The following is a 15,481-nucleotide window of genomic DNA, read 5'->3' as shown; positions in this document are numbered from 1 at the left end:
GAACATCGTCACAATATATATATGCATGCACACATGCGTTCCTGAGCACGTATACATAGAAAATCTCTGTACATCCATCTTTGCCGTTTACCTGTCGTGGTCACTCATATTGTGTGCCCTTGCCGTTTTCGTCATCTAGAGGGCGATTTCCTTTTTAATGTTATGCGTGCTCTAATTTTTTTTACACTGTGTCGGAGCAGATGTGTGCCTCTCTGATCGAGTGGTCTTTGTCTGGTCATGGGATGTCGAATGTTTGCTGCTGTTTTTCCATTTTCAGGCAGAGCACTTATGTTCTTTCTCAGCTTCACTTCACAAGCACAAACAGATCTTGTACTTTTCTCCGCTTGTTCTTGCTGGCATAAGTCTCGCCCAGCTGGTTTAACATGCGGGCAGCGTTTAAAAGCTTGGCGTGTAAATTTTTGCTGCTAACGTTATGCATTTCAGGGCAGTGCAAAGTGCAAACTAAACAGTACGAGGAGTTGAAGAACGTGCGCAGTTAAGGGGTTTGTAAGAGTTGCCTTGTGCTCCAGCTCTGTTATTTTGGTGGGCGTGCTGTCTGACTACTGCAGTGCTGTTTGTGTGGTGGTGTTGTTCCAGCATTGGGGAGGTGCATGTCACCTGACACATTGCAAGACCTTTCCGGGCAGTTCGTTTTCCTTATGGTGTTTGTATTTTGTTTATTTACGGTGTTTGTATTTTGTTTCTTTTCTTCAGAGCACAAGGTTGTCATCGTCGGCCTCAACAATGCTGGCAAGACGACAATACTCTACCAGTTGTAAGTGCGGGTATTGCTTTTCCTAGCTCAGCTTGGAGCCTGGGTACCACTGTGCCAGTAGAGAAGAAAAGACAGTGTTATATAAGATAAGGGTAGCCTGCACCAAATTTACCCACCGCAGTGGCTCAGTGGATAAGGCGTTGCACTGCTGAGCACGAGGATGCGGGTTTGATTCCCGGCCGCGGCGGCCGCTTTTCTGATTGAGGCAAAAAGCAAAAGCGCCCGTGCGCGTTAAAGATCCCCAGGTGGTCAAAATTAATCCGGAGCCCTCTACTACGGCTCACCTCACTGCGTCGGCGCGTTAAACCCTACAGTCAGTCAAATCAGTTGCACCAGGTTTGTGGCAGTGGGAGCTCCATAGCTCTGCTCGTATGAAGAAGCCTTTTCCCATAGGCACACATTTTGGAGTTTGCTTTTGTGTATGTATTTAACAGCTGCTATTGTCTGCAAACAGACGTGAGTGTCGGTAACACTTTCACTCTAGGCTTGTAAAAATCTTACTGTTTTTGTTAAGGAAAGTATTATGTAGTTTCAACATTTTAAAGGGATCACCAGTTCTTACTAGTGTCTCTGCCTTTTGTCAGTGGTTATTGAAGTTTGCAATTTTATTTGCAAGATGGCACTGGTAGTGGCCTGGTAGTGGCCTGTTGCTCTAGCACTGTTACTTAGCCGTTCATTTGAACACTGTCGCAGTTGTGCCTTGTAAACCTCAGCACGGCACAGCTCACTCATTTCAGCGGGGGACAAAATCCCTCAAGTGCTGTAGTGCATATCAGGTGACAGCGTTGATCTTTTATTCGTCGAACAAGAGAAAAGGGAAGGACAATGTCCCTCCCCATCAACTGCGCAGCCCATGCAAAAAGTGGTCCAGTGTCCGATGTATGTTCATTTTGTTATTGCTATAGTAATTGGCTGTATGTGTTATGTTTGAAGAACATGATGTGGATATGGATAATGTGACTGCCAAAGCTGCAAGCCACATGAAGCCTGCGCTGCTAGCAACTGCACGAATGACTTAGGTCGCACAGGCGCCAATTTTACTGGGTCGGTTGTGTCGGGGGTGTCTTGAGCCAGGGGAGATTTTGAATCCACTCAAAATAGGGGGCAGTATTATTTCCTGACACGTGCCATCTGTTGAATACGCGCAAAAGGGGGGGACGCTATTATTGCACTGCCGTGAAGGGTTGAGACCAAGAGTGGTTGTAGCCCGTATCTTGGCCAGCTGGCCCTTTGTATGCACAGGGCCTAGTTTGAACTATCTCTGAGTGGTGGGCCGAGATAAGACCTGATGCTGATGACTCGTTCTGTGCTGACCTATTGTGTGCCCTCAAAGCCTCAGTAAAGGGTTCTTGCGCGACAACACGATGAACAAGCACGGAAGGAAAAAAAGCAAAAACAAAGCAGGCCCGCCTTGTTTTAGGATGTCTGTACTTGAAAGATAAAAGCAGTAGAGATAAACTGATATGGGAAATAAAGTCGAATATGATGTTGCCGACATTTTAGAGCTGCTTCCGCTACATTTGTGGTCTCACTCCACAAGACGAACTGCGGTGTTCTACATAGTTTCTATCCTATTGCTGGAGGAAGACCACTTTTATGAATACCTACATTCAGCACCCATCGTCAGGTCCTCATGTCATTACTACTTCATTTAGGCAAAAAGTTATTTCGTGACACGCCCTGTCCTTTGCTTTTGTTCTTTTTCCCAGGCGGAAGCCAGAAGGGACCCTTGGTTGGTTTTGGGCACGATAGGTGTCGAGACAAGACACATATTTTTTCGTTGCATATTTAGTCAGTTGATGGCTAGATCTTGATTTTGAACAGAATGGGGCGGCCCTGCTTTAACTCAGAGGCACTGAGAGCAGGTGTTTGAGGTAGTGAAAGGAGTGCACACAGACGAGGTAGTTCACGTTTCACGTTTCTAAGGGTGCAGAAGCGATTTTATTCCTGTGAAGAGAAGTTCGCCAGTCTGCCTCTTCAGTTACCAGTGTGTCTTACCAGCTCAGGAAGAGATGATTCTCTGTCCAGTAAAGTTGGGGATGTTACTTCGTAATGTTTTTGCGTGCCTAGCGTAATTGTTGTTTTGATTGAGTGGTTAGCCATCTTATGATTAGCGAGATGCAGTTCCTCTTTAGTATTTAGAAATATGTGCAACAGGCACTGAATACAGGCAGTCTCCTTGACACGTAGGTGTTTCCTTATTTGAAAGGGACAATTTTCAATGCAGGCAGGCCACTGCAGTACTGTGCTGACACAAATCCAGAGCTGAATTTTCTGGCATAACCACTGCTTCTTGGGGTTTCTTTCTTTTACAGGGTAGTAAATGTCTTCTATGCAAATTTTCACAGAAACATAAAAACTGCCGCAAGGGGGAGGGGGGGAAAGAATGCTTGGGGTAAAAACCCTTTTAATTGCAGGCAAAGGGAAGTTGTTTATCATGAACTTTTGACTCCCAGGAATGATCTTACCTGTCGAAAGGTCATGTTTCGGCCTAGTTTTGTTTTTATCATCATAGTTGCCAAAAATCATTACGTTAAAGTGCAGGAAAGTGACATTCTTATTCTCGCATGTAGCGAAGCATTTTCAAATATCGTAGACCCGTAATAGCTTTAAGGGAAGAAATAAAGCAGGAAAATTTGGGACAGAAGGTGTTGGGCTTGGTTCAAACTCCGTGGTACAGCCTGGATATAGGCTTGTGGGCATTTCTGCAAGGTGGGGTTGTGAAGGGGTTGTTTTGGGTTTGAAAGCATCCCCTTGTGGGTGATGTCACTGTTCACTGCTGTTTAGTAGTGTCGTCGGTGTGGGTGCTCACGCCCCTTTCCCCACTGCCGTGCAGCTTGATGAACGAGGTGGTGCACACGTCGCCCACCATTGGGAGCAACGTGGAGGAGGTGGTGTGGAAGAACGTGCACTTCATCATGTGGGACCTGGGGGGCCAGGAGTCGCTACGGGCCACCTGGAACACCTACTACAGCAACGCAGAGGTGGGCGGGCCATCATGGATCAGTTGGACGTTTGCAACTGGTCATATAGGAGCGGCCCTGGGCAGCTTGGGTGGAGGGGAACCGGTAGGGGCTGTAAGAACGGCCTCTCGTGGAAGTGTCTCGGAGGAGACTGCAGGGAAGTGCAGAGGGGGGGGGGGGCATGGTTGCTCATGCAGCCAAAAGAGGGTTTCATTTTCGTGCACCCCCATGCACGCTATACTATCCTTCTCAGGTTACTGTCTTTCTCTTTTGTCTATTTGCATGATAGGAAAACAGTGCAGTGTTGGTGCTGTGCACAATGCGTGTTCGTAAACACTGGAAGCATTACTCGCGTGGTTGTCGGCAGTTTTGGCCCCCAACCTTGGTGTTGGTCTTCCTTCGTGCGTAATCTTTCTTCGTGGCCATTCTTTTCATGAACGCACTCCCGGCTTCCACAAGATTAAAGGAACCCTGACTTAGTGCCCCATCTCGTTCCTTTGTGCGATAAGCGATAGGGTGTTTCAAAGAATTCAGCCATGATGTGGTCTTTGGAATGTTGCGAGTTGGCGTCAATAATTCGTGGTAAAGTCACCGCATTTTCCCTCCGTGTGCACCAAACTGTACCAAAATACACCACCTCGTGGTGCCAATACAGCCACTGTGACAGCACAGAAACCTCAACAAGGGATGACGGGGCTTTGGAGAATTCAGAAAAAGGGCTAACAACTCATGACAGTTGGTGAGTTTTCCTTTAATTTGGACAAGAACCTCTCTGGCGCAGAAGCTCAAACACTGACCCTAACACACTTACCCTAACAAATTCCGGCTGTCCAAAATGTTTCCTTAAACAAGAAACAAGTACAAACGTATTCAATAATTGTGGAAACCTTTCAAACTTACTTCATGCAACATTGGCCTGCCCTATCATCTAGCCTTCAGTAAACACCACCCAAATGCAGTCACGCTATCAGCAGCAGTTCTGGCCAGCTCTGACTTGGGGATTCAGAAGTACCCTACTTGATTTTTCGGGCCCAGATAGGAGCAGAAGTATGGGGCCTTGGAAGGAGAGGACCACCCCTAAGACAATCGTGACACCTCCCTCTCTCTTTTCTTTTTTAAATGTTTCCCTTTCTCCGATGTGGGGAGAGCCGTAATGGTCTGCTCAAGAATTTGAGAGCCAATTAATCTGAAGATTGTGTTCTGATGGAACCCTGGTTATACAACTTCCTGAGACCATGTGAAAACATTGCACAACCGGGGTGTCAAATGATTGGGGTGCGGGTAAACACTGCTTTAGTTCACCTTACTGAAGAGTCTCTCGCACAACCTGTTTCAAGAGCAGTGCGTACTGTGTAACGTGAGACCTCCCGTTATTTGCGAATCCTCAGCTTGGATGAAAAAAAAAAAAATTCTGGAAAGCAAAGAACTTCTCACATATTTTGTGTACCCCGACACTGTTCTGCGCTGGTCTGCCACCTGCGTGTTGCGCGTGCGTGAGCTTGGTAAAGTGGCTTTACAACACAAGAGGGCGAGAAGGATACCAAGGCTGCAGGTGAATCGCACAGGAAGTGCACGCCTGTTACGGGCAAAAACAGATGTAGTTCCGCAAATACCTTCCATCTGGCTGATTATTTTGACTTTGTCATCAAGCGTCAGGGACGTTTGCTCTTGCCACAGTGTGCTCGACGCGCGAACATAAAAACGAACTTTGCGCTCTGTTCTCCAATCGGGGATGGCAAAAAAAAAACAAGCACAGGCAGCTGTGGGTGAGTGAGTTCGCAACATCAGGTGGGAAACAATAGGTGGGAAGGGGGGGACACAGCAACAAAAATAAACTGTCTGACGATGGGAGGGGAAGTGAAACAGTTGGCTGTACGATGCGACGACAGAAGGAAAGGTGAGAAAAGAATGGAACGACGGGATGACACGGCGCAGAGAGCAGCATGCAAGGCACTCGTAGTCCATATTACTGGTCAAGAGCTGGAAAGAAATGGTGGGGCAGTGTGGGGGATAAAGTAGTAAAGGGAGGCAAAAAAAAAGAAATATCAGGCCATCTCCACTAACGTGAAACCTGGAGAGGGGCAAAGCATGCAGTGTATAAGTGTATTCTTGGTGCCTTGGTGTTTTTGCCAACTGAGACGAAACTGTTGGGGGCAGAGGTATACAGCTTTGCTGTAAAGGTCTCTTGTCTTTGAAGCACAAAGCTCTCTAGCTCGAGGCGTAAACAAGTGTCCCAACGTTTTTTTAGTACGTGTTACGAAGCGCTCCAGTGCGAGACGTAGACGAGTGTCCTAGTGTTTTTTTTATTATGTTCTAGCGCGAGGCATAAATGAGTTTCCCAGTGTTTTAGTACTGTGACTACATTAGATGACAATTACGACGACGACGGCAGGAGATGCCAACAGCCCCAGCACCTAAGGGGCTTCGCCCCTGAAAAAGTTGTTGGATTTGCTTGGTAGCCTCATTACATTTATGTTATAAAGCAACTGGGATCAATTTTAAAAGAAAAGCAATAAGATTCACATGCCACTGTTATGATCGGCATTCTTTGCCTTTGCCATGTACTCTTTGTTTATCGCTTAACTCACTCGAACATAGATGTACTTGTAACGCACCAGTACTTTACTTAAAATAGTGAACAAGATAACCTACTCCGCACTCAATTTCCATCTCTAGCTCAACTGCCAGTGCTCGTGAATGTAACCCCCTGGATACCATTCCATGCATGCTATTTTTAGATTGCTGTAAGTTTTCCTGCTCTCCTTTCAGAGTAGAATTGTGGAGTTTAGTTTAAGACAATTACGTACAAATGGTTTTCTGAAGGAGCTACCTGTCAATGTGTTCTGCTAGTTTTGTCTGTATTGATTTCATATGCATACACTCCTGCGATGTCCCGAACTCTGGGACAGCAGTATTTGTAGTAAGTAAAAAAATAACAAGAAGAAACATGGGATGAGGGAGGTAGGAAAGGTGGGAAAGACGCCGGTTTCTCTCGGAGGCATCACACAGGGCGGAGTACGTGCACTCTTGTGTTGTCTTGTGTTGGGGGTATTTAACGGATTGTTTTTACAAAGTGAGTTGTGTGCATAATCGGGGGTTCTACTGCAATTTATTCGCCCTGTTTGTAGGAGTGTTTTATGGGCTCTTGAAAAATGCTTAACAAGGGGAGAGCCGATTCGCTGCTGCGGTCAGGTGTACCTGGCCAGCTCTGACTTGGGGATTCAGTACTTGATTTTTCGAGCCCAGATAGGAGCAGAAGTCTGGAGCCCTGGAAGGAGAGGACCACACCTAAGACAATTGTGACACCTCTCTCACTCTTTTCTTTTTTTAAATGTTTTTAAAGATGTACTGAACTTGCAAAGCAGGGTTTTTTTTTTTTCTAAAGTAACTTGCCACCCAAGGGGCTTCCAGTGATGCGCAGCCAGCTGGATCTCTCGAGGTGATGCGGCCCGCTTGTGTTCCTTCTTTTATGAGGCTGTGATAGGGACGAAGGTGTGGTTATTTGCGTGCATGGCTGCTTGCTCACCGCATGCCCGACAGGCTCGTTAGCACTCGACAGCTGATCCGGGCACTCGCAGCTCTAGCTGGATTTATGGGCCTGGGCATCTCTCGGGCTTGCCTGCAGCTGTGCTTGCCCTGGGTGCACCTGGCTGGTCGTCTACACATTTGTCTGCTTGCTTCACTTGCTTTTTTCTTATTTTTTTTTTTTTGCCCCTAATGAGCTGCACTTGAAACCGGGTGTGGAGGCAAATGTAGTTGCTGAGCCGCGGGGTGAGAGGAGGGGGAAAAAAGCACAATGGGTCGCGAAAGCACCTTGCTTGGAAGAGTGTGATTTGTCCTGTGGGGAGTTGAATCCTGGCCCGGAGAGCTGAGGAAAAGAACCAAGTTTTCGCCCCGTATCTGCTTGCTCTGCTGCAAATGTCGTTGAAAGGCAATAGTCTTCTGCGACGTATTAACACGCTTTCCCTCTCCCCTACCCACCCCTTTCGGTCCTCCCACGGTTAATGCAATGGCGATTTTCTCGGTGCCATTTGATTTTCCCGCCTTTGCGCTGCTCATGCTCCATCTGGTGTAAGGGTGCGAAACTTGCCTCATTTTCTTTTTCTGTCATCAACACACCTGTAACGTGTACTTCTGATGTAAAGAATGGTGCTTATGTTGATTATGTTGCATCTTGCTGCAAACGCACGAGGTTAATTTTGCACTGCATGAAGTAGTGGACATGTATGACCGATGCCAGTGGTTTTAGTTAGTTGCAGTGGTTTTGCCTATTACAGTCGAACACGGATATATCAAACTCCAAGGGGATGGTGAAATAGTTCGATATATCGGTAATTCGAAATATAAAATGCACTTATCTGAAGATTATCTGATAACTCCGCCCATCGCTGTGAGCTTCCCGAGATTGTGACAACCGGTAGCTTACCTATTTGTTCGTCAAAGCACAGAAAATTCGAACCACAGCGCGACAACACCAATTTATTTAGCATGAAAAACGTCTGCGAGCTTCACTTCCTTCTGCATCCTAAAGTTCACCAGAAACTGTGTTCAAGATTACAAACGCGGTACAAATGCGAAAATCTGGTGCTGTCCACTATGCCACAACAGCGGCGAATAACCCTGACACAAGCTCGGCTGCAGTAGGCGGTCTGGAACGTCGTCAGGGCCGATAGCCGCTAGTAGGGTCTGCATCTTTGGCATCGGTGATGTCCGCCACAGCCTGCACATTGCCGTCAGCGCTTACAAACTGGTGTGCCGTTGTGTCATTTGGGAAGGCGCATGGCAATGCTGACAACTAAATTCACTCTCGAGGCACTCAGCACCATCGTCTTTAGTATTCAAACACCTTCCGCCTGGAGCCGTGGTACATAGCCGCTGTGCACATGACACACTCCGGAACGGCCGGGGCGGGCTGTGCTGCCTTCGCCTTTGCGTCAGGTTTGATGCATAGTATCGCGCTCAAAAGTACTGCGAGGAATTTTGAATACCTCCGCAACCGACATCTTTTCGCCGGCGTGTACTTGTGGAATGATATCCGGCTTCGTCACTCCAACACGCGTGCCGTGGACAAAACAAACATGCACCACGCCGCATTGGTCCCCCTGCATGAGCCACCAGTGGTAACAGCTCAAGCCCATAAACCGAGCGTCTCTCGTCGGTTTCCCCTTCTTCTAATTTCCTCTCGCACCTGATCACTCTCCACGTTCTCACTACGATGCGGCTGCCCCCAGGCTAGCAGGTACTGAAAGCCATCGAAGCAACTAACACCGCGGCAACCTCCACCTTCTTACCAATTGCGGCAGCACCTGCGAGAAGTCATCGTCATCACCTCCATCCCATCAGAAGAAGCACACTCGCAGAGGCATTTCTGGTGCGGCGTTTGATAAATCGAATGTGCCCGTGATCGGGAGTTCGATGCACGCGTACAACGGGGCTATACTTTTGCATGGGATTTCCAAGGGGGTGTTTACGCTTAGATATAGAAAATAATTCGATATATCAGTGTTCGACTGTGTATACGTCTTGTTGATAAATTGTTTTAGCTGTTGGCCAAGTGTCTGAAACGAGCGACTGGCAGACCAAAATTTTCACCTTTGTGTGGCCCCGAGAAAGTCTAGTCTTGAAAGCAGAATTGCTATGACGATACCTTCCTGTACCTTTTGGGTACGAGACCCATTTCTAGGGACGAATTAAAACGCCTGTACCCATCGCCTAAAGGGGGAAGGAGGCAGGCACACAATGAAATTTACTAGGGTTGCGTGAATTACTATTGACTCATAATTTTAAGTTGCCTAATTGTAATTTTTGGCTAATTAGAAATAATGTGCTAGTCCCAGCAATTTCGCTTGCAATCCAGTGGCATACTCTGCTTGATAATTCATATCGGTTAATTGGGAGTTCTTTCAAATACAAAGCGTGAAGGCAGCCGTCATTTCTAGGTAGAATTCAAAAATTTTAGGCGCAAAAACAGCACTGTGTTCTCTACTGATGTATGTGCCATCGCAGTTAAAGCAGCGAGCAGTTGATAGAGCAACAGGCCAGCTGAAACTCGTGCCAGTGTATCCATTTCTCTCTTTTGAGGTTATCAGCCTTCTTCGTTGCGTACAGCACCAATTGAGCAGTTTGTGTAGGGGGTGCTTCAGGCTTTGAATTTAGCGATATGTCTCAACTACCATGGCAACCCGTGTTGTGCGCTCGACTTGGTGACGAAGTCAAGACACTGACTGCATGAAATTGTAAGTTCGGTTAATTCGAAGGGTTTCGCAGTCCCCTAGGATTTTGTATTAGCGGCAGTCGACTGTATCTCTATCAAGTTTTATTGGCTCAGTTTGGCGTTTATGCATGTACAATCCACACTGCACTCACTAAGCCACTCATGATTATTATTGTCTTGTCATTTTAAATGCATGTGTTTGCTTTCGCCACATCATTCCCACCGTTCACGTTCCTCAGATGTTGAGCACTCTTTTCCTGTGCATCCCATCTGCCAGCATTGGCTTTGATAGGGGAGCTCCAAGCAGCAAAGTGGCTGGCACTGAAGTTAACAGCACTGCTCTGGTTGACCATGTAGGAACAGCCCTTCCTTCCACACTAAGTGACGGAATAATCTGTGGCATTACTAATGTATATCAGCATCTACCATAAAAACTTCCTCTCCAAATTCATCTTCCCACCCAGGAAACGTCAGTATGAATATGAGTAAAAGGAGCCTTTTTTCAACGCCTGATATAGCTCCGCGTACAATGTTAAATTCCAATGGCAGATCCAGGGCACTTTTGGAGCAACTTTTCTGCTCTGTCTGGAGTAGATGCGTTCCAATGTCAGATCGGGAGCAACCAAATCCTGTTCCATTGGCAGATCGGGAGCACCGTCACAGACGAGATCGCTCCGTGAAGCAAGAAAAGTTGCTCCGCCGAAATCGGCGGAGTCGGTCGGAACTCACTAGGACGCTTACTTTTTCCGCGTGACGCCGCCAACGTCGCCGTCACCTGCGCTTCCGGCCAGTGCTCGCCTTCCCTGCCTCCTGTAGCCGCGCAGCGCGAGATGAACGTGCCCGCGGGAACCAGACGATTTTGGGAAGGCGCGACGCAAAGAATGCTGGGTATTTCCTGTTCCCGTCACGGTTCGGCACTTAGCTCCGACGGGAGCGGCTGCGTTCCAAAGGCAGCTTCAGAATACCTGCTCTTTGCAGAGTCGGCGCGCTCCGTGGTGGAGCACGGTGACCGCTCCGGATCTGCCATTGGAATTCAACAAAAGATGTTCCTCTTCACTTTTTTTTTTGTTTTTACTTGTCTCAGATGAAAGCAAAACATTTACCTGTGAGAATGCTGGTGCTTAAGAACACAGTTTGCATTCCTTATAAGTATGGTGCATTAAAGGTGGCTCGTGGTGAATTCGTGGTTTATAAATCGGGCTGTTAACTTTGTCCGAATCTTTTTTTTTTGGCCAAGGCAACTGCTGGCAAAGGTTACTGTCGCTCGTTGGTTCATCGGCAGCCATGCCTGAGGAGTGATCTTTAGAGACGACTCCCGAGTGATATGCGAGGACATGGCAGGCTGTGCTGAGTATACTAAAAATGATTCTGTGCTTAGTGTTATGTGCTCACGTTCATATGCCATATATTTTCTGTTTTCTTGTGTTCTCCCTGTCTATATTTGAGGGGGCTTGCTGTTATTTCTTGTCTGATTTCGTGGGAACTAAAGGTGCCCTTATTTTCTCCCAGGGCAGTCGCCTTTTCTGCAGGTGTTGTACTGGTTAAACCGCACCGTGTTATGTGGTCCCATCGTTGCGCAGGAAAAGCCCTGAGTTGCTGCGTGTTATGCAGCTGTGTTTTTGTTCACGGGTTCAGCACCTTGCCTTTGTGATTGATTGATTGTAGGGTTTAACGCACGGACGCAACGCAGGCGATGAGGCACAACGTAGTGGAGGGCTCCGGATTAATTTTGACCACCTGGGGATCTTTAACGCGTGCCGAAATCTCGTACACACGGGCGTTATTGCTTTTCGCCTCCGTCAGAAAAGCGGCCGCCGCGGCCAGGAATCGAACCCGCGACCTCGTGCTCAGCAGCACAACGCCTTAGCCACTGAGTCACCGTGGCGGGTACCTTGCCTTTGTGGGCTTAGTGTTTAAAACAATTGGAGGCGCACCAGTGTGCGCGAAAAAGAGGAAAAAATTAAAGCCGTTCCGCTCATTGTGAAAGCTGTTAGAAGTGCAGAGCAGTGATTCACCATAACGGGCTGCACCGCCGTTATCCACTCACTGCTACCACCCCATGCAATTCAGATTTCCCGCATTCACAGTGCTTGCGCCCCCTGCCTGAAACTGCACCAGTGGGAGTTGTTTTGTGTCAATTTGAATGCGCCTTTTTTTTTTCTTGCGCATGGAGCCTTTCTGCGTCTGCTTGAACGCACCATTTTTTTTCTTGTGCGGCCGCTTTTTTCGCTTACTGTCGTAAAAGCCAACCCAATGAGCATTCCTAACTAAATGAACGCGGGCGCTGCCAGTTAATTACGCATATTTAGCCTCAAATGTGCCTGTAATTTTCTTTTCGCTAAATAACGGGGGGATCTAGGACAAGCGCCAGCAGTTCACTAGTTTCGAACGCTTATGACTATATAAACCGCTTGGCTTTCGAAGCCTCTGGGGTACGGTCCACAAACGACAGCATTACCACGGTGCACTACTTGGGTCCAGCGATCGAGCTACGACGACAAGGCGAGCGCCTTAAGTGCTCTGCACTTAAAAAGCCCGCTTCATCACACAAAATCTTGCTGGGGTTGTTGTTTGCTGTGTGAATAGTGGGATATACTCAGCTACAGTTCTGAAAGGGGCACTGACATAAAAATTTTGCATCTTGTTTTTTTTTTGTTGCGGTAAGTAGCTAGTGACCTACTTATAACCTGTAGAAACCTCATTTGCTTCAGCGTGCGACAGTTGTTTAATTAGAGGCATTTTAAATGTGGCCAGTCGCAGTTTCAGTTTCAGCGAGTGCCGCGAAACGATGGATTTTGTGGATTTTGTGTGAACAAAGCTGACCACGTGACCGTCGGAGGGATATCAGAGCAGAGCCGCCGTAGCACTGTCGAATCCGCATCGACGGCAGTTTCTGCGAATGCTCCCACGTACTGATCTCGTGCGGCGCTTAATTAAAAAGCGACCGTGGATGTGATGCAGGCGCTGCTAGTGCAAATGCTACCGCGGCTAAAGAATGACGCGCGACGCTCGAGACGGTGGTGGCAAGACGCGCGCTAAGTGCAGCCGGCCGGTCTGCCTACAGGTCCGCCTACAGATGTGTTCGGCTTAGCACTGCGGCGGATATTTGAGTGCCGCTCTCGTAAGCGGTGCAGATCACAATTTTTAATGCAACCCGCCATCGCATCATTAACTCCTTTCTCATGTAAGCCACCATGGTCAGGACTTGGGGACAATTTCGTGCAGCGGTAACAAGCTATCACTCGAGCTACCTGCGCCGGCCTGGGCCACTTCGCGGCCGTGGCCGTCGCCTGCACAGCGACCGTGCGGCTAGCTCAGTGGGATTTTCGTGCCTCCGGCGCGTTTTTGCATCCAATGGTAATAAACAGTAATAGAAACAGAGTGCCTGGAATCGCTGTAGAACTTTGGTCGCGGCCAGCTGCCCGATGAGCTGACGAAATCACGGCGCCTCCGCCGCCAACGATCGGGTCGTTCGTTCTCGAGAGCAGAAGCTCCGCCCTCTGATTGGAGCGGCGAGCCGGGCGAGCCGGCGAAAAACGCCGGCAGTGCGGAAGCGGCAAACACAAACTCGTGACATGTTTGTGTGTTGTTTATTTACACAATATCCTCGGGATGTCAATTGCGCGTGGTCCTCAGCTGGCTGCTCGGTTGCGTTTCGCACACTTTAAAATAGATTTTAAATATGTTCTAGGCTGTATTCGCCGCTGATATTTTGCAGATGATGTATATGTGTTCCCACCAATCTATCTCCGAAGTTATCTCGCCTTCGAAATTTTGTGTCAGTGCCCCTTTAAGATTCTAATGAGATTCCAGTTATGAGATTATAGGTTCATTCTTTGTGTCGCCCATAAATAGAATTATGATGAGCTGGATGTTCAGCCTGAGGTAAAATCTTCACCTTGCACGTAGGCAGCTGGGGCTCCAAACTTTTCTTTAGTGATACTGCTTTTGACTCTGTTGCGCACTCGTCTAGAGATGACACAAGGTGGATGAATGCATATCAGTTCCTCTTCCTCTCTCTCGCAGTTTCTCATAGTTGTGGTGGACAGCATGGACCGGGAGCGGCTACCACTGACGAAAGAAGAGCTCTGGAAGATGCTGTCGCATGAGGCAAGTCTGACCTCCTCCTCCCCCACGCTAAATATTTGGCGCATTGCATCATTTGCGGTGGCTACGATGTGCTGCTGGTAATTGAACTAAATTTCATTTACCTTTTGTGGGGGTGAAATAGTGTAATCTGCCTTTGCTTTTTGAGCCATTGTACTAATTTTAGGCTTGTCGTTTTTGGTTAGGTTTAAAAATTTCTGCACTCATTTCAGCCGTGTTGAAAAGTTCGTCACTAATGTGCAACTTCACATAGACAGTTTTCCTGGACCTGCAGTGTGTAAACTGGGGAGGAGGGGTGCTTAGATTTGAAGCTCATCTGTGTTAAAATGTCAGCTTTCTTAATCCTTCACATTGCTGTGCTGTGCGGCTGACAGACAGTCCAAGCCACAAAACGCTGCAGAAATAGCACCGATGTGAGCACACAAGTTGTGCTGAGCTAGAAAGAACGTGAAGCAATAAATCTTGCGCTTTTTTCCTTTTTCCTCTTCTTTTTCATGCATAGCATAATTTCTTTGGCAGGCTGAAGGCTCTCGTATTATTAAAAGGCTGTAACGGCACAAACATGTTCCCCACGTTTGGAGTCCATGTGTGTTGCACTGACGTTCAGTCCCAACGTGCAGCTTCAAATCCCCAATCACAGTGGCCTCGTGTTGATGCAGCAGTGCGCTACGAGCACCCGTGTGTGAACAATTCAGGGGCTTCAGCTATGCCTTAGCTGCTGTTCTCACAGTTTGTTAGCTGTAGTGGTGATAGTAGAGCTGGGTGCCTTGGCTGTCGTCGCATTATGCTCTGTGGTGCCGTCGTCCTCACGCTGTTGGCGTTGCAGGACCTGACCAAGGCGGCGGTGCTGATCTTTGCCAACAAGCAGGACATCAAGGGCTGCATGTCGCCGCGCGAGATCTCCGAGCAGCTCAACCTCACTTCCATCAAGAAGAACCGCTGGCAGATCCAGGCCTGCTGCGCGCTCACGGGCGAAGGGTCAGTGGGGCTGCCGGCAGTTATTGTCTGATGACGTTTCGTTTCCTTTTGTTCAACTGATACGAAATTCGTGGGTAAAATTACTCGATAGAAGCCTGTAAGAGACTCACCTAGATAGAGAAGTAAAACAAATTTCAACTACCACTGAAGCAGTTTCATGAAAAGGGAAAGCTCATCTAGCGGGTATGTCTAAACCTTCGCGATCTCTAGTTGGGCGCCTTTCAGCGCCAGTTTGTTGTACAGAGGTGCCTGACAGGCTGTTTTATGCTCATTCTCGTCAAATTGCGCGTGCCTGAGAGAATGTGTCAGCGTGGCGCACAGTGGAGAAGGCCGCCACACGGAATGCCAGAGTGCTTACCGGACGTCATAAGCACTCGTGAGCTGAACAGCACTGGCCATTGGAGCTGTGTATGCAGGTCGACTGCCTCAACCGTCTATAAAAGC

At 47.9% G+C, this 15,481-nt stretch overlaps 1 protein-coding gene across 1 annotated transcript in view; it reads left to right on the top strand.

Annotated features, from left to right (window-relative positions):
- Arl5 (ADP-ribosylation factor-like 5) overlaps positions 1 to 15,481 on the top strand; it is a 28,273-nt gene that overhangs the window by 9,609 nt on the left and 3,183 nt on the right. The window contains exons 2-5 of the mRNA XM_077698281.1: positions 715 to 775; positions 3,612 to 3,759; positions 13,979 to 14,062; positions 14,886 to 15,037. Coding sequence (XP_077554407.1) covers positions 715 to 775; positions 3,612 to 3,759; positions 13,979 to 14,062; positions 14,886 to 15,037 — 445 coding nt within the window. The remainder of the gene's footprint in view (positions 1 to 714; positions 776 to 3,611; positions 3,760 to 13,978; positions 14,063 to 14,885; positions 15,038 to 15,481) is intronic.

Source organism: Haemaphysalis longicornis, unplaced genomic scaffold (assembly GCF_048455015.1).
Source record: "Haemaphysalis longicornis isolate Haplotype H1 unplaced genomic scaffold, Haemaphysalis longicornis Haplotype H1 scaffold_2, whole genome shotgun sequence".
Classification (NCBI taxonomy): Eukaryota; Metazoa; Arthropoda; class Arachnida; order Ixodida; family Ixodidae; genus Haemaphysalis; species Haemaphysalis longicornis.
The sequence above is the reverse complement of the archived record's forward strand: the minus strand, read 5'-3'. Positions and strand labels throughout refer to the sequence as shown.